General features: G+C 43.5%; 1 protein-coding gene across 3 annotated transcripts in view; it reads right to left on the reverse strand.

Annotated features, from left to right (window-relative positions):
* Positions 1-21,399, reverse strand: part of Skap1 (src kinase associated phosphoprotein 1) — a 298,516-nt gene extending 277,117 nt beyond the window's left edge. For all 3 annotated transcript variants that reach the window (XM_052193953.1, XM_052193951.1, XM_052193952.1), the window contains exon 1: positions 21,125-21,399. In XM_052193953.1, the coding sequence (XP_052049913.1) occupies positions 21,125-21,170 (46 nt within the window). In that variant the 5' untranslated portion in view covers positions 21,171-21,399. The remainder of the gene's footprint in view (positions 1-21,124) is intronic.
* Between the last annotated feature and the right edge of the window lie 971 nt (positions 21,400-22,370).

The raw sequence follows: 22,370 nt of genomic DNA on the forward strand, positions 1-22,370 counted from the left end.
CACAGTATCAACCCCTCAACACTCAAGAAACATTGTGGAAAAGAGGAGAGAAAGACTGCAGGAGCTACGGGGTGAAACAGTGTCTTCTGTCCATGATAGGGCGCTTGCCCTCAGGAACTCACAACAGCTGCACAGGACAGTCGATATTCCAGCCTGGGTGGGGAGGGGCCGACCAACACCCACCCCTAGTTGATGGCTTCTGGGGGAGGAAGAGTTCATTTCCTTTAGGGGCGTGGTTCCTGGTAGGATCCAATGGAGGGCCCCACACCCATGAGCACATCGTTAGCACAAATGGACTGGTGGGTTAAGAGGACAGGAATTTGAATGGGAGGTATTGGGGATCTGAGAGAGTCTGGAAGCAGGAACTGAATCTGATCAAAATATGTTGTGTGGATTATGAGACTCCTTAAAGGATGAATAAAATATAGTACATAAAAAGCCCTAGACTCGGTTAGATGTTGTCTACAGGAAACACACGTGAATATAAAAACACGGGAAGAATGGGAGGAGCCATAGAGGATGCAAACAGAGCTGTAAGGAAGACAGAACTGCTGCGTGAACGCCAGGCAAAGCATGCTTTCAGGCAGGGAAAATACGGACAATAAAGAAGGCTATTTCAAATCCACCAAAGGGCCACGTCACTGGGAGACATGACACTCACAAAACAGTCAGAGTCCAGTAACTGAGCTTTACAAACAGTACATCCCACCACCCTCTCCCTCCCTTCAGTGCCAGGGGATGAACCAAGGAACATGTGTGTTCTAGACAGGAGCTCTACTGCGGAGCCATAACCCCAGCCCCATTCAGTTGATAAAACATTTTAGAATAGAAGCTGGAGACATGGCTCAGTGAGTGAAGGGCTTACTGTTCAAACATGAGAACCTGGTGCCCAGCACCCAAGTAAAATCTGGGTACAGCACTGCAGCCTGTAACCCACAGAGTAAGGGGTAGAGACAGGTGAACCCTACGGGCTTGCTGCCCAACCAATCCAGCCAATCCATGAACTCCAAGTTCAGTGAAAGATCCTGTCTCAAAAAAATAAGGTGGAGAATAATAAAAATATAGTAAGCATGACTTTTCTTTACCCCCAACACACATGCACATACATTAATATATGTGGGTGAGCATACACACACAACATAGACACAACTGAAATGTCTTTACAAGTTTTATTCATAACTGCCAAAGACTGGAAGCAACCAAGATGTCTCTTAATTTGGATCAACAAATAAAGACACAGCTATACGATAGCATCTTATTTGATATGACAAAGAAATGAATAGGGCTGGAGAGATGGCTCAGTGGTTAAGAGCACTGGCTGCTCTTTCAGAGGTCCTGAGTTCAATTCCAAGCAACTACATGGTGTCTCATAACTATCAATAAATGACATCTGATGCCCTCTTCTGGTGTATAGGCATGCATTTAAGCAGAACACTGTAAACATAGTAAATAAATTAATCTAAAAAATGTGAAAAAAATTAAAAAAGAAAGAAAGAAATGGATGAATGAAGTTCAGCAAGATAGATCAAAGCAGCAGGTAAATCACCTGCCACCAAGTCTTGCAATCTATTTTCAATCCCCAGGACCCACACATGGTGAAAGGAGAGAACTGACCCCCAGTCCTCTGACCTCCATATATGTGCCTACACACACACACACACACACACACACACACACACATGCACCCACACACATGCACATACAACATACAGGCATGAGTACACATACACACGTGCACACACAACATACATGCATGAGTACACACACACACACACTGAAATAAATAACTTTTAAAAAAATCCATGGTTCACAAACGTTCACAGGAGAGGGTGGGGGCATGGGGTAAGCTTTGATGCTACGGTGCCCGACCCCATAAAGCAGCACACATGACATGTGCAATTGTCAAAACCAACAGGGCTCTACAGCACAGAGACTTCATCCTTAATATCTAAGTCTTAGTCAGGTTACTACTGCTATGACAAACACCATGACCAAAGGCAAATTGGGAGGAAAGAGTTTATTTGCCTTATACTTCCATATCGCTGTTCATCACTGAAGGAAGTCAGGACGGGAACTCAAACAGGGCAGGAACCTGAAGGCAGGAGCTGATGCAGAGGTCATGGGGCAGTGCTGCTGACTGGCTTGCCCCTCATGGATTGCTCAGTCTGCTTTCTCATAGGACCCAGGACCACCATCCCATGGATGGCCCCACCCACAGTGGGCTGGGCTCTTCCCCATCAATCACTATGTAAGAAAATGCCTTATAGCTGAATCTTATGGAGGCATTTTCTCAGTTGAGGTTACCTCCTATCAGATCACTCTAATTAGCATATTCTATGAACATCAAACATCACTTAGGCTGGGAGATCTCAAATATAGACTGTCGACATAACCCAACCCTTCTACAGATGGATGGAGAAACCTCACTGGAAAGAAAGAAGGAAGGAAGGAAAGAAGGAAGGAAGGTGCTGATGCAAGCAGTTTTTAAAATGAGGTGTATGTGTGTGTGTGTGTGTGTGTGTGTGTTACATACATATGCTCACTTGTATGATAGAATTCAAGCCATCCAGGAATACAAGGTAAGAAGACCCTGTCTCAAAAAAAAAAGTTTTTTTCTGAACAACAAAATAATCCTGACTAGTATAAATATTCTAAGTCTGTAAATAATATAAGTAATAATCGAACAAGTTAACAAGAGGGAGATTTTTTAATTCAAAATCAATTGTGTAGATATTCTACCCCCCAAATAAAGGAGCCATACCTCCCAATCCTTGGATGTGGGCTGCACACAGCCACTTCTTTCCTTCTAAAGGCTGTAGCTTGGAGAGAGAAATAGAGTGAGTCCCTAGTGGGAAACTTGACACCGGCCAGGTGTTCATGATTCAACATCAACCATCATAAATCACACTGACAGTGCGAACCCTTGATGCAATGTGGTGAAAATGATACTTTTGTGATGCCCCCCCCAAACCTGTAACCCCAGTCTAATCAGGAGAGGAACACTAGACACATTCTGACACATTCTAACAGAGGGTCATTCTGCTGTATACCTGACTAGCACTCCTCAAAAGGGATAATACATTTATCAAAAACAAGGGGAGTGTGGGAGATAGCCACAGCTGAGCCCAAGAAGACCTGACTGTATCCTAGATAGAATCCTTAGACAGAAAAGGGCATTAGGTAAAACTCCGGAAGCTGAATGAACCTTACTAGCTGAATGAAGAAGGCTTATTAGTCCTAAGGAAAGTAACTGTGATGGCTAATCTTGATCATCAACTTGACCACATCTGGAATCAACCAAAACTCAAGCAGCTAGACATGCCTGTGAGGGGTTATCTTGATCTCATCATTTGAGATGGGCAGACCCACCCTAAATCAGGATCCTCTGAGGTTAGAAAGCCCACCCTATCTGAGCCATACCTTCTGTGGAGGCCCACAGAGACAAAGTGTGGAGCAGAGACTGAGGGAAAGACCATCCAGAGACTACCCCACCTAGTGATCCATCCCATATACAGTTACAAAACCCAGACACTATTATTAATGCTCACAAGTACTTGCTGACTGGAGCCAGATATATACCCACAAGTACTTGCTGATTTGAGCCAGATATATAGCTGTCACCTGGGAGGCTCTGCTAGTGCATGACAAATACAGAGGGGGACACTCTCAGCCAGTCATTGAACTGAGCACAGGCTCCCCAAGGGGGAGCTAGAGAAAGGACCCAAGGAGCTGAAGGAGTTTGCATCACCATAGGAGGAACAACAATATGAGCCACCCAGTACTCCCAGAGGTCCCAGGGACAAAAACATCAACCAGATAGTACGCATGGTGTTACCATGGCTCTAGACGCATAGGCAGCAGAGAAAGGCCTTGTTGGACATCAAAGGGAGGAGAGGCTCCTGGTCCTTGAAAGGCTCGATGCAACAGTGTAGTGGAATACCAGGGAAGCCATAGGGGGTTGATTGGGGAGCCAGGGGAAGGGAGATGGTTTATGGGGCTTATGGGGGGGGGCAGGAAAGGGGAAATAATTTGAAATGTAAATAAAGAATATATTAATAAAAAAAGAAAAAGAAAGAAAAAAAAGAGGACATGGAAGAAGGAAGTTTTTGGTTTTGCCTTCTTGCCCTCACTCCCACTGGTGAGTTCCTGGATCCAGCATCTAAAGGATTCCTTTACTGGTATGACGAACCTACTTCTTCAGCATTCCAACACAGACCAAAGAACAGCTGAGCTATCCAGCTTCATGAACTGAACAACTACTGGATTTCTCCGCCTTTCTGTAGGCAAAGTCTGTTGTTGGGCTAAGCAGACCACAGGGATTAAACCATCCTAGTAAGTCCCCCTGTAATAGAAATAGATCCATTCTATTAGCTGTGCCTCTCCAGAGAACACTAGCTAACACAGTGGCACACTGGTGTAAGATGTTCTAATTAAAGGGGACTGGAGGAAAGAGAAGGGTTAAGGGGGCTCATCTGCTTAATATTGATATAAACCTAAAACGGCTACAAAAATTCAGTTAGTAAAACAGTAAACCATATGATCTGATATTTATTTATTTATTTTGGATTTTTGGTTTCTCTGTGTAGCCCTGGCTGTCCTGAAACTCACTCTATAGACCAGGCTAGCCTCAAACTCAGAAATCTGCCTGCCTCTGTCTCCCAAGTGCTGGGATTAAAGGCATGAGCCACCACTGCCTGGCTAATCTGAACGTTCTAAGTCTTAATGGTTTAAAAATCAAAACAAAAACAAAACAAAATAGTGCTAGCAAGACAGTTTAAAAAACACTAACTTCCAAGCCTGAAGATCTGAGTTCAGTTCCCAGGTCCCTCATGTGGAAGGAGAGAATTGACTCCCACAAGTCTTCTTCACACACACACACACACACATACACACACACACATACACACACACATAAATTAAAAGATCAATTCATTCATTTTAGTGTGCTTCCCGAATGTCGGTCAGGAATTGAAGTAAGTATTGGGATGTTAGCAGGGGTAGTCACTGGGGGTAAAACAGCAATTTCTCTCACAGTCTTCTTCCTATTATTTATATGTCTAGATGTGTGTGCATGTCTAAGTTTTGTGTTTCAGAGTCAGAAAAAAAAAACAGTAAAATTAAAAACCAGCATGAAACCTGAGGTGCTCATGGTTTTGGTACAAGTTCCTCTCCACTCCTCACCCTTGATTTATTCAATGGTGGAGAACCTTGCTGGCTTTCACATAGTCCCTCGCAGGGAAAGACTCCCTCAGCAAGCACAGGAAGCAGGCTGCAAAGGTAATATTTGGGTGTGGTGGCACAGGCCTGTGATCCCCAGCTGCTCAGGAAGCTGAGGCAAGAGGAAAGGAAGGAGAAGGCCAGCTTTCATGATTCAGTGATGCCTTGTCTCAAAATAAAAACACAAAGGTGGCTGGAGATATTAGTCAGTGGTAGGGCAGTTACCTACCATGCTTTGGCCTGGGTTCAATGCCCAGTAGTATGATGATGATGATGATGATGGTGGTGGTGGTGGTGGTGGTGGTAGTGGTGGTGATGATGGTAATAATAAAGAGATATTATGTGATGTGATAAGTCAAAGTGTTTAGTTTCTTCTTGTAGAACACACATGTATATGCATTCATGCACACACAAACATGCACACTCCAACACACACACAATTATTGAATTTTCCTAGTAAATTCTTCCCCATCTCAGCTTCGTTAAGATATAATAAACAAATATTTTTGCTAAACTCTTGTAAGTAAAATACCTGCATCCTCCATACCAGTGGGTTATAATTATATCCCACTGAGGTCACTGTGGGTGGGCTGATTCTTTTTCTTGAGACCTGTTCTGTTTTAGTTTTCCTTCAGATAAATTATTTGAAAGGCTTGTTCCCCAATACTTGAGGAGTCAAGTGTTTATTTATTTACTTATCTACACAGAGGAGTAAAAAGACACAAGGACGACCTCTTCCATCTATCTCACCAGTATTTAGAATCTGCTTTGCAGGTACACTCCCCAGGAAGCATGGAGTCAGAAGGAAATACCACATTCCCATTTGTGGATTTGATATTGTGAAAGATCTTGGAAAATCCTAATACCACAAAACCCGATGAAAACACTGGGAAAGAAATTAGGAGGACCACATTTGCTCTTCAACTGAGAAGGTGGAGCTTCTTACAGTGAGAACCCAAAGGAGCCGGACCAAGACTTCTTAAAGACACCAGAGGAGAGAAAGATGTCAAGCCACCTTGCAGTGCCTCGTCTCTCTCTGGCCACCGTGCTGTTCCTAGGTTTTCCCATTAAGTAGACAAGCCATTTGCTAACAAGAACTCTTTGTGGGGAATGTAACTCAGGTTGCTTGGCATATACGCAAGCCTGTGTAGAGAGACTCTCCTGCCAATAAAAAAGCTGATGGCCAGGGAGCTGAGGCAGGAAATAGGAGGCGGGACACTGGCCAGAAGAGAGAGGATTCTGGTGAGACTCAGGCTAGAACCAAGAGAGCTGAGACAGGAGACAGACCTAGGAGACAAGCCACAGGGAGACTGACAAAAACCACAAGTAGATGAACTCAGGGAGACGCTAAGGAAGATGCTGAGGAGACTTAGAGGAAAAGGGGGCCAGGACTAAAGAGAGGTAGCTATAGAATAGTTTAAATGGTTAAATAACTTAAGAGCTAGTCAGAGAATGAGGCAAAGCTTATGGCCTAAGTGTTTAATAATAAATAGGTCTCCCAGGTGTTATTATTTGGAACTAAGAGGCCAGGAGGAAAAATGGAATTTATATAATTAGTATTTTTTTTAACAGTCCTGGATTTGATACTTGGCCTTCAAAAAAGCAAATTCTCTTCCTTTACAGACATCATATACTGTTGAATCAGGGTGCTTTTGGGGTCCCTGTAATAGCAATATTCAGTGTCAAAAAGGAGGATGAGGGTGTCTGACCACAATTACCCTCAGCTAGGGAGTGAGCAATAAAAACCGGGTAACAGTCATGCCGTCAATCACATGGAAAAGATGCCAGTCACCCGCCTTAAGCAACACCACACCCAAATGTCCCTACTCTTCCCCGTGTAACCAGTGAGCAAGACCGATCTAGGAAAGGACACGCAGACGCACAGTGCGGGGTGTGTGAGTGACATTCACACAGCTCTCTGGAGCTCCCAAGCCCGGGGAAGTTTCAGAGAATGAGAAGATTTAAACTTGGAGAGCCAAAGAAGGTCAGGAGGGAAAAGAGAGGCAACAGTGTTCATCTACAAGGCACACTTGTAAATACATAGTATTTCATACTAAAAGGAACACAGGATAACTTTAAATCTTGTATTTTAAAAGGGTAAACACAGCTTTGGCAAAGGCGTGTGTTCTCAGTAAAATTCACACCTGCCCAGAAACAAAAACGCCCTTAGGTTCCAGACATCTGTGCAGGGAAGTCAGAACAAGGAAGAAAAAAAAAAAAAGATTAAAGGATGAGAAGGCATGTACAGCAACGGAAGTGCCTGTAGGGTCATGGCGTCCTGCAAATACCCACTACAGCAGAAAGGCCATAAGGCCATTTGGCCAGGACCTCCTGGTTCATGGCCCATGAGAGCTTCTGATAGTTTCCTAAACTCTCCGACCTTGTCCCTTTGCAAGGTTACCATTTTGTTTACTTGGAAAATGACATCTTAAGGGTCACATTTTTTTTTCTCTAATGACTGAAAGATAAATGCGTCTTCTTTCTGATTTCTCCATAACGCTCCCAACACACTGGAGGGAAACCAATCCGGGAGTCAGTGCTGCTAACAGTTGCAAATGTTTTCTGTTGATGTATGTTTCTCAAACTCAGAAGTTTGCTTCCATCAACCTTTTATTTGGAGGCAAGATGAATGACCCAGCGCTGTTGAAAACAATTCCACCAACCAAATACCAATAAAAGTGTTCCTGGAGGGGGTATTGTGGGAAAGTATTTGAACTACTAAAGCAGAGCTTGCATTCCTGAGAAGAATAAAGGATAAATGTCCTTTATTCTTCTGTAACTGGCTTTACACCCAAGAAAATATTTGAGGCTTTTTGTTTGTTTGTTTGTTTTTGCTTGTTTGTTTGGGTCTGTGAATGAAAAGATTAACATAGGTTAAAATGTTAATTTTAATCCATTAGTTTAACTAATTCCATGGGCTTGAATTCTAGCTAGTGATCCATGCTTCTTTTGTGTTAAGAAGTCCCCAGAGTATCTGCACATACCATTTAAATATAAATGGCTGTCCTGGCTGGACATGACCACAGAAATGCCCAACTTCTCTGGTTGTACTAAGTTAATCCCTGTTTTACTTCAACAACCCTTGGCTGATTTCTGTCCCTCCCCCTGTCCCTGCCCCTGCCTCCCCTTCCTCTAATTACCACACCTTTAGGTATTTTGGTCTTTACTGCCTGTACCTATCTTATTAGCCAGGGCAGACTGTGTGGACAGGGTTTGTATTCCTGCTTGCAGCTTTCACTCACTGTTGACTGGGCATTTGCCTAGGTCCCCACTATAATCTGAATGGTTGTGCCCCCCCCCCAGATCCACCCACTGAAACATAATCACCATTTTGGTAGTATTAAGAGGTGGGACCTCTGGGTGGAGATCAACTGTCCTGATGGAGTCTTTATAAAAAGAGGCCCCAGGGTGCTGGCTTGTCCGGTCTACCCTGTAAGGACACAGAAAGTGTCTACTTTAAAACACCAAGTAGACCCCTCACCAGTGTGGTAAATCTGCCAGTGTCTTCTTGGTCTTCAACTTCCCTGTCTGTAAAACTATGAAAATAAACCTTTGCTGCTTATAAGCTGCCCTGCTTGTAGCATTTCATTAGAGCAGCCCAGACAGCCTAAGACAATTACAAACTGTTGTTCTGCCTGCCTTCAAGGGGTTTAGATGTTGCGAACTCTATTCATAGTCTACTTCTTAAAGAGAAATGGAGTTCTGTCTCTCCTTTTAACAATACTGGTGAGTTGGTATCTTCTGGCTCTTTCTGTCAGGGTAGAGATTTCAGACTAAGACAATTATCAATGTCTTATTATGTATGTTATAGTTCAAGAATTTGACATCTGATCATTTATATAGTTTCAAAATCCTAGCTATAATACTTCCCTGCCTCCCTTACTAATTATTTCCTTTTTTATTTTCTATATTCTTTGTTTACATTCTGAATGCCTTTCCCTTTCCTGGTTTCCCCCTCCCCATAGGTCTCGTAAGCCCTCTTCCCTCTGCCCATTTCCCAATCACCCCCTCCCATTTCCCTGTCCCGGTACTCCCCTACAATGCTGTCTTTCCTTTTTGAATCAGGTTTTTTTTTTCCTTTCTTGAATGCTTTATTTATTTTGCCTTGGACATTTAAACTGTGCCGTCTAATGCAGTAGCCACTCACTACATGTGGCTATTTAGATTACATGTGTGGAACCCGTAAGGTGCGGAACCCGTAAGGTGCAGAACTCTAAGAACACAGCTCCGAGAGAACACAGATACAGTACGGTTTTGTATCTGGTTTCCTTGTGTTCCTCATTACTCCCTGATCCGTCATATTCTGCCTCGTATATGCAGTCCGTAACTTTGGAGATATCTTTGATATTTTGAGTGAGAACATTTCTCAGCCTTTGTGTTAGTTCAGGAGGAAGCATTTCCTCTAATGCTGCAGAGTACGTCTTTCTTAATTTTAGTATTTTCTCGTGGGTCCTGTGTGTAATGTGCTGTACCCTGTGTCCATCTTGTCCTCCATCCAGTCTTGATAGCCATTTTCTTACTACCTGTTTGATCTTAGATCTTCGTTTCCTCATCCATTTAGGATGATATTAATAATGCCAGTCTAATAAAAGTATATGAAAATTAAACAGTAGATATCTGAAAATGAACTAAAACAATATGCAGAATATAGTAAACATCATACAAGAACCTGATAATTAAAACTTTAATAATAATAATTTTATTATTAATTTAATGATATATTGTTAATAATTTAATAATATATCATTAATAATTATTATCTGAGCTCTCTATCTTTCCTACCATTTTTTTAAAAATGTAACAAACAAGAGAGAGAAAAATAACTTCAATTTTAAAACTTAGAATTAATTAGAAAATACTATTTTTAGACACTTATACATGCATGAAACAAATCTATTTTAGCAAGGTTAGCAGAGCTTACCTCCTCATACTTGCTTAAATCACACAAGAACAGAACAGGGATTTTTAAAATGCCACCTCAAAGATTCTACAAAACAAAATTTCAACTGAAATATCAGAGTAAAAAAACTGTTTGGGAATCTATAGAGGTGCAAAATATTCATGACTTAGATAGCAACAAAACAATGGGGCCGACTTCTTCCCCTCCTTGTAAAGTTCTCATAGAAATCAATAGACTCCAAAAAGATAAATGACCTTAAAGAAGTCCTCACAAGTCTCCCCTCCTGAAGAAAAGCAAGGACGGACCAGCAAGACAAGCAAAGACATACTAGCAAATTTTCAAGGGCAAGGAGCAAGGAACGGGGGGGGGGGGGCGCGGGGAGGGCAGGGCGGGGCATATTTGGGTTATTTGAACTTCATTCTGAAAACAGTTTAGAATTTAGGACTAAGCAAACCTCTGAACTCCTCCTGGGGGAAGTGAGAACTCCCTCCTAGGGAAGCACACACAGCTCTTCTCAGGTTCCAGGTCATTCTCAAGGAGCTGTGTTCTCAGAGTTCCGCACCTTACGGGTTCCGCACCTTACAGGTTCCATGTTTCTACATCCTCACTATGCCCTGGTTATCGAGGCTTAGAACAGCTGGGGACTTTTGATTGACACCACTGGGGAGATCACTACTGGCATCTAGGGAGTAGAAGATAAGAAGGCTGCCGAGCTTTCTGGAATACACTTGACAGACCCAACAGCGAAGACTTCTCTAGTTCAAGCTGTCAGTCATTTTTTTGAGGTTGAGAAATCCTGCTTTTGACCTATCTTCCTTTTCAATTTCCTCAAAACACAATTCACATGATGGGTCTGTGATGGAAGAAGACACCACTGGCTGGAGATAGTGGTGGTATGGGGGCTAGTGAGAGGATTTACATAGCAGTCAAAGGATTTCCTTATCCCTAAGCACCCTGCACCCCTGTTAGCAGAGTGTGCACACCTGCTCATCCTCCATCTGATTTAGTTCCACGCCTTCTTACATTTTTTCCCTTTCTCCTATACAGGACAAAATCAAAAGACATTTTTTCCTTGCTGGTAGTTTCAGCCTGACCATCCATTTAGTTGTTCCAGCCCTCAACAATACCCCACATGCAACGGAAGTGGTTTTCCAACAGGGATAGGGGTGCTGTGGTGGGGTAGAGGCTCACACCTTTAATCCCAGTATTCAGGCAGGGACCACCATGAGTCTGAGGCCAGCCTGGTCTACACAGTGAGACACTGTGTCTAATAACAATGATGATGATGGTAATAATATTAATAGTAATAACGATGATGCTATTTCCCCAACAATGACAGCTCATTTCCTAAGAGAGATTCTAGACCTAGCTATTAAGATGATATTTTTAACTAATTTCATTAAGTATAGTACTTAAGCCGTTTTTAATCATTTTAAGTATAGGAAAAGATAAGATACGTTTTAATCTTACCGTCATCTGAGGATCTTAACATATTGACGCAACCATCATAGATCTAATTTTTGTCATGTTATAAGCCATTACGCCCTACAGAAGTCTTATAATTTCTGCAACATTTGTTCATATTTATTTCCCTTGTGTTTCCAAGTTCATTGCCTGCTTTTCTGGTTTGTCAGTGCTGCACAATAGGCTAGGTGATTATAATGAACGGCTGTTGGGAGCTGGAGTCTTAAAGTCTCACTGTTTAATCTTACTGTTCAGCTTGTATATGGGAGATGGGACAGACCGAGCTCAGGAACAGAACAGTCTTAGCATCTGAACATCAAGTCTTTCTGAAAACCAATGACTTTGGTAGGATAACTTAAATGTGTAAGAGAGTTCACTGATCTTGCCGAGGACCCAAGCTCAGTTCTCTCATCTCAGGGAGTAACAGATAGCTCAGTGGGTGAGAGTGCTTGCTGTACAGGCACGGGGTTGTAAGTTCAAATCCCAGCAATGATAGAAGAAAGAAAGGAAGAAAGAAAGGAAGGAAGGAAGGAGGGAGGGAGGGAGGGAGGGAGGGAGGGAGGGAGGGAGGGAGGAAAGAAAGAAAGAAAGAAAGAAAGAAAGAAAGAAAGAAAGAAAGAAAGAAAGAAAGAAAGAAAGAAAGAAAGAAAGAAAAGGAAAGAAGTCCTGCATGGCCATGTGCATCTGTAACACTAACAGTAGGGATGGGAGAGGAGAGCACGTGGGTTCTGAGCTTCCTGCCTCCAGTCCACCTCCAAGGTCAGCGAGAGACTCCCAGCCTCCAGGATTTAGATGGAAACTGACAGCAGGACACTCAGCATCTTCCTTTGCCTCTGCAGGCACACCTGCACATACATGTGCTGTGCACACCCCATGCACACAAAGTTCTCATCCCGGATGTTTTCCCTGACATTGTTGATATTCTAGCATGAGTATGTTAATGGAAGAATATGGTATAAAATCAAACAGGGGTTTTACTAAAACACAGTCACTGGTAGATTTATGCTTAGTTGAACTATGTAATCATTTGAATAGCTTTAGATACTGCATCGTATACCTCAAGGATGAGAAACATGGTTGGATGCCTCTACTGGTTGGTTTTGTGTGTCACCTTGACACAGGCTGGAGTTATCACAGAGAAAGGAGCTTCGGGTGAGGAAATGCCTCCATGAGATCCAGCTGTGGGACATTCTCTCAATTAGGGATCAAGAGGGGAGGGCCCCTTGGGGGTGGTGCCATCCGTGGGCTGGTAGTATTAGGTTCTATAAGAGACCAGGCTGGGATGGAGAGATAGCTCAGCGGTTAAGAGCACTGACTGCTCTTCCAGAGCCCCTGAGTTCAAATCCCAGCAACCACATGGTGGCTCATCTCTGTAAGGAGATCTGACGCCCTTTTCTGGTGTGTCTGAAGACAGCTACAGTGTACTCATATATAATAAATAAATAAATCTTGAAAGAGAGAGAGAGAGAGAGAGAGAGAGAGAGAGAGAGAGAGAGAGAGAGAGAGAGACCAGGCTGAGCAAGCCAGGGGAAGCAAGCCAGTAAGAAACATCCCTCCATGGCCTCTGCATCAGCTCCTGCTTCCTGACCTGCTTGAGTTCCAGTCCTGACTTCCTTTGGTGATGAACAGCAATGTGGAAGTGTAAGCTGAATAAACCCTTTCCTCCCCAACTGTTTCTTGGTCATGATGTTTGTGTAGGAATAGAAACCCTGACTAAGACAGATTCCTAAATAGCCAGAGAAAATATTTGACTGGGGCTCGAGAGATGGCTCGTTAGTTGAGAGTTCCAACTGCTCTTGTGGAGGACCCAAGTTCAGTTCTCAACACCCAGGTCAGATGGCTCCCAACTGCCTATAACTCACTTCCATGGGATCCAGCTTGTTCTTCTGACCCCTGGGAGTACTTGCATGTACATACACATACCCCTTACACACACACACACACACACACACACACACACATTTTAGAAATATATGCAACTATTTTGCTACTGAAGTTCTGGTTCTTTTTTCTCTGGTGATTTTATTTGCCAGACCCTTGCTCTAACACTAAGCTCCATTCTAAGTTAGGCCCCTAACCTAACCTTTTACCTTGTTAAGGAAGGGTTGGTCTTGCTTCTACTATGCTCTGTACTAAATGCTAGATGCCCCTGAGGTTCCTGGTGATCCTCCTATCTCTGCCTCCTGATCTCTGTATCACTGTAGGAGTGCTGGAGTTACAGGTGTGAACAGCTACATCTGGCTTTCTTTCTTTCTTTCTTTCTTTTTGAATGTGAGTTGCTAGGATCAAATCCAGTTGATGGCCAGTCTTGCCTGGCAAGTGAACCACTAAGCCATCTCGCCAGTCTCCTAAGTGAATTTTAATAAACTTAGAATCATTTCTATTAACATATTTTTCCTCTTTTATATGATTATTTCTCCATCATTATAATGCAGCTTTCCTCCCTCCTCCTTCCATTTCTCCCACTGATCTTTCCTTGTATTTTCCTTCCTTTCTTACAGTCCTTGTGATTTATAATTTATACACGTGAAATACACTAATTGTGGTGGTGGTGGTGGCTTTTCCCAAGAGCTGACGGCCTCCCTCTTATCGCCAGGACTTGTCCAGGTTACACCATCAGTGTAAATGCACTAATCTTTAACATGCACACACCTGTGTGGCCACCACCCAGATCAGCAGATAAAAGCTTCCACCCACCTAGAATCTTCTCTAACAATCAGTGCCTCTCCTCAAAGCCAACCGCCATTCTGACATCTGTCATAACAGAGTCTAAAACTTCCAACACTTCTGTGACTATCCTCAACAGGATGTTTTGAGATCTGTTTACACTTATGTACAGATTGATCACCTTGGCTGTGTGGTATTCCTCTGTTTGAATACACTGCTCAGCATCTGTCCATTTACTTCTAGATAATGAGCTTTGAGCGAGTGGTGGTTCAAATGAAGAGCATGTATTGGAGTGTTTAGTCACCTGGCAGTGGCACTATTTGAAAGGATTAGAAGGATTAGGTATGGCCCTGATAAAGGAAGTATGCCAATGGGGCTAGTCTTTGAGTGTTCAAAAGCCCAGGCCCAGGCCAACATGTGTGCTTTCTGTGTGGTGTGTGTGTGTGTGTGTGTGTGTGTGTGTGTGTGTGTGTGAAGCTCAGAGGATACTTTCACTAGCTGGTGAAAGGAATCAGAAACTGAGGCTTTTGTTTCAACCAGAGGCAGCTTCATGAGATTTTGCAGAAGCTACACCACGAGCCAGTCTGGTTTCTTTTATGGACCAGTAATGTGTGACTTAAAGGGACAGTTATGAGATTTTTACTTAAATGTACAGAATTCTAGTAGCCTGAAATCCAGTGTTCCCCATGTGTCCTGGTAGACACTGCTTTAATTTGACTGGTGTGGTTTTCCAGGCATGACAAGTTGGGAAGGCTACATGGGTGCTCACTCCCGATACCGGTAAATCTCTACCTTGGGTCCAGCACCATCCGCCAGATGGCTAGGCCAGGGCACTGGAAGCCTCTTCCTGCCTTTGGTTTGCTCTCCTCTCCTCCATAATCCCTGACCTTTCCTGTTCACTCATTTCTCATAGACTCCCATCCTGGGTGGGTGTCATCTACCTCTAAGGCTTTAGCTTTTCACAGTGTTCTGAGGGGTAAGCCTACAGCATGAACTAAGCACAGTCACTTAAAAAAAAAAAAACTTAGTGCTGTGCATAGTAGTTGCCTTTGATCCCAGCACTCAAAAGGCAAAGACTGGGGATCTCTGTGAGTTCAAGGCCAGCCTAGTCTACAGAGCACCTTCTAGGACAGATAGGACTACACAAAGAAACCCTACCTCAGGGAAAACAAAAACAGAGAGAAAACTATCACTGGAGACTTAAGAGGAAATGGGGCTGAACTTCCATCTTGCTCCTGGAGTTCTTTTTAAACCAATCAAAAGATTATTAAGCCAGATGACATTCACACACCTTTAATCCCAGCACCTGGGAGGCAGAGACAAAGGCAGGTAGATCTCTGTGAGGGGGAGGCCAGACTGGCCTATAAAATGCCTTCAAGGCCAGCCAGGGCTACACAGTAAGACACTGCCTCCATAAAATAAGACTATTTCCTAATGTTCGCTTTGATATTCTCTTATAGAAACAATGTTATATCTCTAGAAAAAGAAATCCATGGAAATTTAATAATTGTTGACAATGGGTAACTGTGTACTCTTATGTTCTTAGGTTTTAATTATGAAAAGTATCACATTTTTCTGATATTTTATTAATATTTTATCTATTTACATTCCAAATGTTGCTCACCTTCCCAGTCCCCCCTTCCAAAGTGAAGACCGGATCCTCCTCCCCTTTGCCTCTGAGAGGGTGTTCCCCCACCCTCCCACCCACTCACCCACCCCCATCTCAAATGCCAGCATCCTTCATCCCTGGGGCATCAAGTTATCACTTTTATAGTCAGAAAAAAATAACATTAAAACTCACATTTTAGCACTTGGGATTCAGGAGAGCACTAACTCACCTGTCAGTACAACTACCAGTATCAAAAGTTAACCAAAAAAGGCAGAGTAGCGAAACACACACCACAAAGCCATGCCTCAGAGCTTAGGTATTTGTTTATCAAGACAACCACTTTGGTCTGTCGAGATGGCTCAAAGAATTAAAGGTGCTTGCCGCCAGGGCTTAGGATGTAAGTTCAATCACTGCAACCCATCCACGTGGTGGACAAAAAAAAAGCTCTCATCCCAGCCATACACACACACACACACACACACACACACACACACACACAGGTCTCTGTCTCTGGAATGCCAGCTAAGTGCTATCTATACCAGTGAACTACATCTCTATCCCAAAGATGCCTCTTATACCTACTTTTACATATAACTCCAAAATACTCGATTATCTTATATTCCAGAAACACCAAAGACACCATCCAACCAACAGAATAGTGAAAGGCCTCAGCTTCTTTGAAAAAGCAATAAATAGCAAAATATCTAGTGCAAAGCAGACTGGAGTCTGGCTCAGAGAGAGATCTTGAACTAGCATGCATGAGGCCTTGGATTCAGTCCCTAGCTCCATATAAATTAATAAATCAGAGTTGGGCAGAGTCACAAGGCAACCAGGAATATCCCAGTCAGAAACGGCTTTGAACAGCCCACATACACCAGAACAATACTGAGTTTAAAACTGTTTAAATGAGACTCATTCTAAGACCAGAGTAACTGGTTGAAGAAATGGAGGAAAAGCTCCTAATTCCTGTTTTAAAAGAATTGATCAAAGATGTTTACGAATTAGACAGTTTCAAAGAACCTTTGAGGTCTAGAGAAACTGAAAGAAGTTTTATCCTTCCATCTAGGTCTACCTACCACTCTGGAGAACTATCTAGAAGGAAAAGACCAATGACTGCTGAGGGTTTTTGTTGTTGTTGTTGTTGTTTTCGTTGTTTTGTTCGAGGTAGAGTTTCCCTGTGTAACCCTCCTGTCCTGGAATTCAAGCTGGCCTTGAACTCACATAGAACTGCCTGTCTCTGCCTCTCCAGTGCTGGGGTTCAAGTCGTGCACCACCCCCAAGGATGACTGTTGAAGTTAAAAAGTGTGCAACTATTAGGATATGAGGGCCAGTGCTAGGGAGCCAGGCAGTGATGTTTGGCTTCAGTCCATCTTCCGAGCCCCATGGCGGCGCTGGGTAGGCAGAGGAGTCTCTATCAGCTGTCAGCGTGAAGTCGGCAGGATTCCTATCTATCTGCTGCACCTCCTCACACTTTCCTCTTTGGTTCTTACTTAAAAAGAGTGAGAGACAGAGACGGAGACACACACAAGGGGGGTGGTGCTTAGAAAGACCAGGAAGAGGAGACTGTGTTTGTATCTGTGCAGCAAAGATTACAAGCCGCTGGCCTATTGTTCTTGTTTTCAGCGCCGTTATCACTAAAGCAACAACAACAACCAAAAGATAACTTCTACATCTGAAGCTTGAGTACTTAAAAACAGACCTGAATAGTTCCTGTTCTTTCAATAAAGCGGAAGATGCCCTGGGTTCCTTATCTACACCGTGCCTTATTCTCTGACGTGGGACCACTTTCTGCCCCTGTGCGTGAGCGTGGCCAAGAGGCTGTTTCCTGGGATACTAGAAGCCTCTCGGTACTTTGTCATTTGACAGAAAAACAACAGAGAAGGTGTTTTTGTTTTGTGTTGTTTTGTTTTAATGTACACTTTCCACACAACTTCCCCTGGCTGAACAGGAAAAACAATCACACGTGAAGCTAATGGCCCTTTAACTTCTGGGCTTCTGTTTGCCTTTTTTTTTTTTTAACCTATCTGACTATTCTTTCTTGACTAAAGAAGTAGTACATGACTTTTGTCACAATTCAACCAACTGAAGATATATGTAATAAAAAAAATCATTAACCCCTATGAGTCTCTCTGTCCTTAAAAGGGAACTGTTAAGACCATAGGACACTTTTCCTAAGGCAAACCTGTATGATATATGGAACATTTTACATTTTTGGCTTTTTGGTTTTAAATAAAAATGTGCCATTATATAGGGTCTATTGTTTATTACATCTCTTTAGTCGTAAAAAACACGACATGGACACTTTGCAAGCCAAGACAGATGTCAGACTGACTCGCATATCTCCAGCGTTCTTTGGATGTCAACTAAGATGGATGTCTCATGGTCCAATTGACCATCACCTGCTTTTCACACCTTATTGACATCTGAAACATATATATTTCAGGTCTTTGATTTCTATAACATGTTCCTAGAAGTGGGACTTCCATGTCAAATGAGACATCTTCAAATGTTTAAAATTTTATGCTTAAAATTAACTCCAGACTGTCATTATGCAAAAATCTCAGTATAAGCCTTGCACAGTGTTTTGCATATTTTATTTTTTTTAAAGCGCACACATTATATCAAAAAATGTCCCTGTCATTTTATGCTCCTATTGTTACAAATAGATAAATGTTTAAGTTATGGCTGTGATGGCCGGCATTAAATCACTGTGCAAATGCGTATGACTCGGTTTATGAAAGCAGTAATTCATTGTAGAAACTCCACCCCCATGCTGTGTGGCAGCCACAGTTACAGCTCATATCCTGTGACTCCCTCCCACTGAGCGACTATATAGAGATCAAGGACCTACATATTTCCTAATTCTTAACAGTGAACCTTAAGAAGTGTGTGGTGGGGGGAGGTGTGTAAGCAGCCCCAGACAACAAATGGACGGCCATTTTGTATTGTTAATATTCACAAATTGTAACCCAGTGAATCATTTTGCTGGTTTATGCTAGAGACTGTATTCCATAATAAAAAATAAAAACTTATAACCAATATGTTGCTATCATCACACAAATCTTTTAAAAACATACTTTTTAACCACTTTTCAATAGAATCATTGGCTGTATCCTACTTTTTATTCCCCCTCCCCCACTTTAGATTCAAGAGCATAATTACGAGTTTAGAGGGATGGCTCTAAAGAAATAGTTAGCCAGGGAGGCTCCTCACAGTGTAACCTCAGATTGACTCCTCCATATTTTCCAAAGACCCGAGCACTATCAGAGATTGTTAAGACACAGCAAGTTTGATACAGAAGTATGTGACATGCAATTAATCTCCATTCATACCGGGCTCTGCTTGTCAGCAAACGAAGGTTCTGCTTTAGAAGGAGATCTGAAGACTTCAATTAAAAACAGTCAGCTAACAAGAAAATAATCTGAGCTAAAGGAAGGCGGCAGGTGCAAAAATGAGTTGTTTACCAAAGTGTCAGTTTCGAACAATAAAGAACTGCGCATCAAAAATGTCGAAGGAGGGAGGGGACTGTGTCGCTAGCCTCTGAAAATAAGAGGGGATTTTCTGTTGATGCCTCTGCACCAAACCGAAATATCATTTAGCAAGCTTGTAAAATAGGTTTCTTCTCATAAAATGACTGACACCAATAAAAAGAGATACCTCTGTCTTTAAATACAAGGGCAGAATTCAACTTGTGGCTCCAGTTTCTGCTCTAAAAACCAAAGACAAATTTGGCCTTCCTTTATGTACCTAGTACCAAACCAGCACTGGTTAACTCTCTCTAGATGGCTGGCAATTTCTTCTATATTTCAAATCACTTTTTATTCCTACAGTTTCTTGGTTTATAAGCTAAGTGGATTTTAGATAATTTAGAGAATGTAGCTCAGTAGTAGAACATCTAATGAGCATGCATAAAGTTCTAGATTCATTCCCCTAAGTACAAGGGGGGATAGTGGTGGATAGAGGTGCTTGCCACCAAGCCTGAAGACATGAGTTCAATCCCCATCACTGGAGGTTGCAAGGCGAACGGCCACTCCCAACAGTTGCTGTCTGGCCTCCACAAACAGGCTGTGGCACATGCACACCCACACACACAATACACCCCAAAAATAAATAAAATGCTTTTCTAAAATAGATTTTTGAAACATCGCCTCAAAAGAAACACCTAGCTGCCAACTCTTACAGAGAAGCAGTCCAGAATAGAAACAGTGCCGCAGACAGAATCCAAAAGCACCGGCCAAATCCTCGATTAGGAGGCATTTATACCGAGATAACAAGGTAATGGAGATATAAAACCAATTAAATTGAGAGAAACTGGAAAGAACACAGCTTGCCAAAATCATGACCTGCCCAAAGCAGGCCATCTGTTAACTATGTGTCAGATATGTCGCCTGGATGCCAAAAGGCTTAATTCTGAGCAGTTTCCTCTTGAGACTCTTAGGCAACTGCAGATTCCAGGCCTCTGTCCTCCCAGGAAGGTCAGTCATAGGAAAATGAGTAAAACGGATTTTCACCATGTGAGGCAAGCACAAGATAGTGTCCACCAGGGAAGTCTCTTTGGAGTGTTAGGAATGTTGAGTGTCAGAAAGAGTGACCTTAACTCTAAAGGACCATTTTGAAGGTGAAACCATGACAACGGGACACTTAGGGAAGGGAAGGAAAGGAATACCTTACTCTGAGGCTTCCCTTGAGTAGATGACATGCCTAGAAGTCTTCAGGCTAGTAAAGGACTCCTTAGCTGCCCGCACTTATAAGACGTCTCCTAACCACCAAACTTGGCCCAAAGACCATAAATCTGCAGAGCCCTACTGTGTGCCTAGGAGAGATCTACCCAGAAGGCATAGGTCTTCCACAAGGTGAGGAGTCAGGACTGGGGAGTATGAGAACTCATCAGTGTACATCTCAGGGATTTCTTCAGGAGACAGGAAGACCAAGCAAGGTGACAGGATGGGGGTGGGGGTGGGGGGGCATGAACTGGCCTGCAAGATCTCAGAGACCTGGAAGTGATGCTCAGTGATATAGATACCAAGAAGGAACAGAAAATGTGTAACTCAAGGGAGTGGTAGGGACCGAGGTGGGAGGATGGGGGAGAGACTGGCTTTGGGGACAATTGGAGGATTGAGGACTCTGGAAGCCTGGAGTTTATGTTAGGTGAGTGATCTGGCTAAAGGACTGGTGTCTCCTTTCTTGCCTTCAGCCCAGCACTGAAAGGCCCTCCCGGAGGGGAGGGGTCAGGACAGAGGTCTGGCACTGAACCAGGAGTTAGTTACCTTCCAGGAGCCAACAGATCTCCTCCGGGAGGGCGACAGCCTGCATTTGGCGCACGGTGAGAGGGCGGCCGCAGCTGAAGGCGGGACAAGAGACGTGAGGCCTGCTCTGATGGCGGCGGGAAGAGTGAAGCGAGCCGCACCCCAGGCACCTGTACCTCGGCTGTCGCCGCGGGGCCCAGGCGCAGGGCGGGGCCGCTGGTCGCGCGCTCAGGAAGCGGCGCGCGCAGCGGGCGGCGGGAGCCTGGACCCCGGGCGGGCGCAGGTGCACTGGTGCCACTGAGGTGGCACGCAAGGTCACAGGCGTGGCCCTTTGAGGCCCCCCCCCCCACCAGAAAACTGCCTAGACTCCAAAGAGTCTTGGAGGCTAAGTCTTAGCGGAAACATCTAAGCACTGAGCAATTTGACCTTGGGGTGATAGGTTGAAAAGGCCATGGTTGTTCCTGAACTGGGTGCAAAGGAGTTTGGTCCTTGCTGAGGATATAGTGCCTCAGTTCTGATCCAGCTCGCTGTTGGGGAAAGCCGTGCGGGTTAAAAGTTAAAATCTGGAGTCCCGGCGACAATGCAGATCCTCAACATTTGAGAGACTCAGCGTCCGCTGAGGCAATACCCACGGAGAGACACGGAGGGAGTGTCCTTCCCTAGGGAGGTAAAAGGGTGGGAAACAGCTCTTTCTCTTTCTGGGAACAGAGAAAGGAAGAAAATGATCAAGGAGATCACAGGGCTGTGCCCTTTCCTGCTCAAACTACAGCCAAGTTTGGGTTGTTGTTGGTACCAAAGAGGTTACTACAGCAGGAACTTGGGCGGTGGTACATGGAACCCTTTGTTATTTTTGTCAACCGCTTGTGAGTACTCAAAGGTCATTTATTTGGTTGTTGTTGTTTTTTTTTTAATACAACAGGCCGAGAAGAAAATAAAGCAACATGGACCATATAAGAAAGAACATGAACTCAGGGGAGGATGGGAACGCCTGTGGGTGCACCTGTGCTTAAAGGGGTGCTAAATACCAGACCCAGTTTTAAAAGGGAGGGAAGACTTTGCAGGTGGAAAATTATCTATAGTTATGTGGCCTCTGCATCTCTCTTCACCTCCTCTCTCTCTCTCTCTCTCTCTCTCTCTCTCTCTCTCTTTTTCTCTCTCTTCTATCCTCAAAATAGGTAGGTAAGAAGGATTGGTAGTGGTGCTGGACCACATAATGGGAGGGAGGTAAACGATTTGTTTATCTGCCTGGAGGCAGAGACAATCCTGA

Source organism: Apodemus sylvaticus, chromosome 10 (genome assembly GCF_947179515.1).
Source record: "Apodemus sylvaticus chromosome 10, mApoSyl1.1, whole genome shotgun sequence".
In the NCBI taxonomy this organism is placed as follows: Eukaryota; Metazoa; Chordata; class Mammalia; order Rodentia; family Muridae; genus Apodemus; species Apodemus sylvaticus.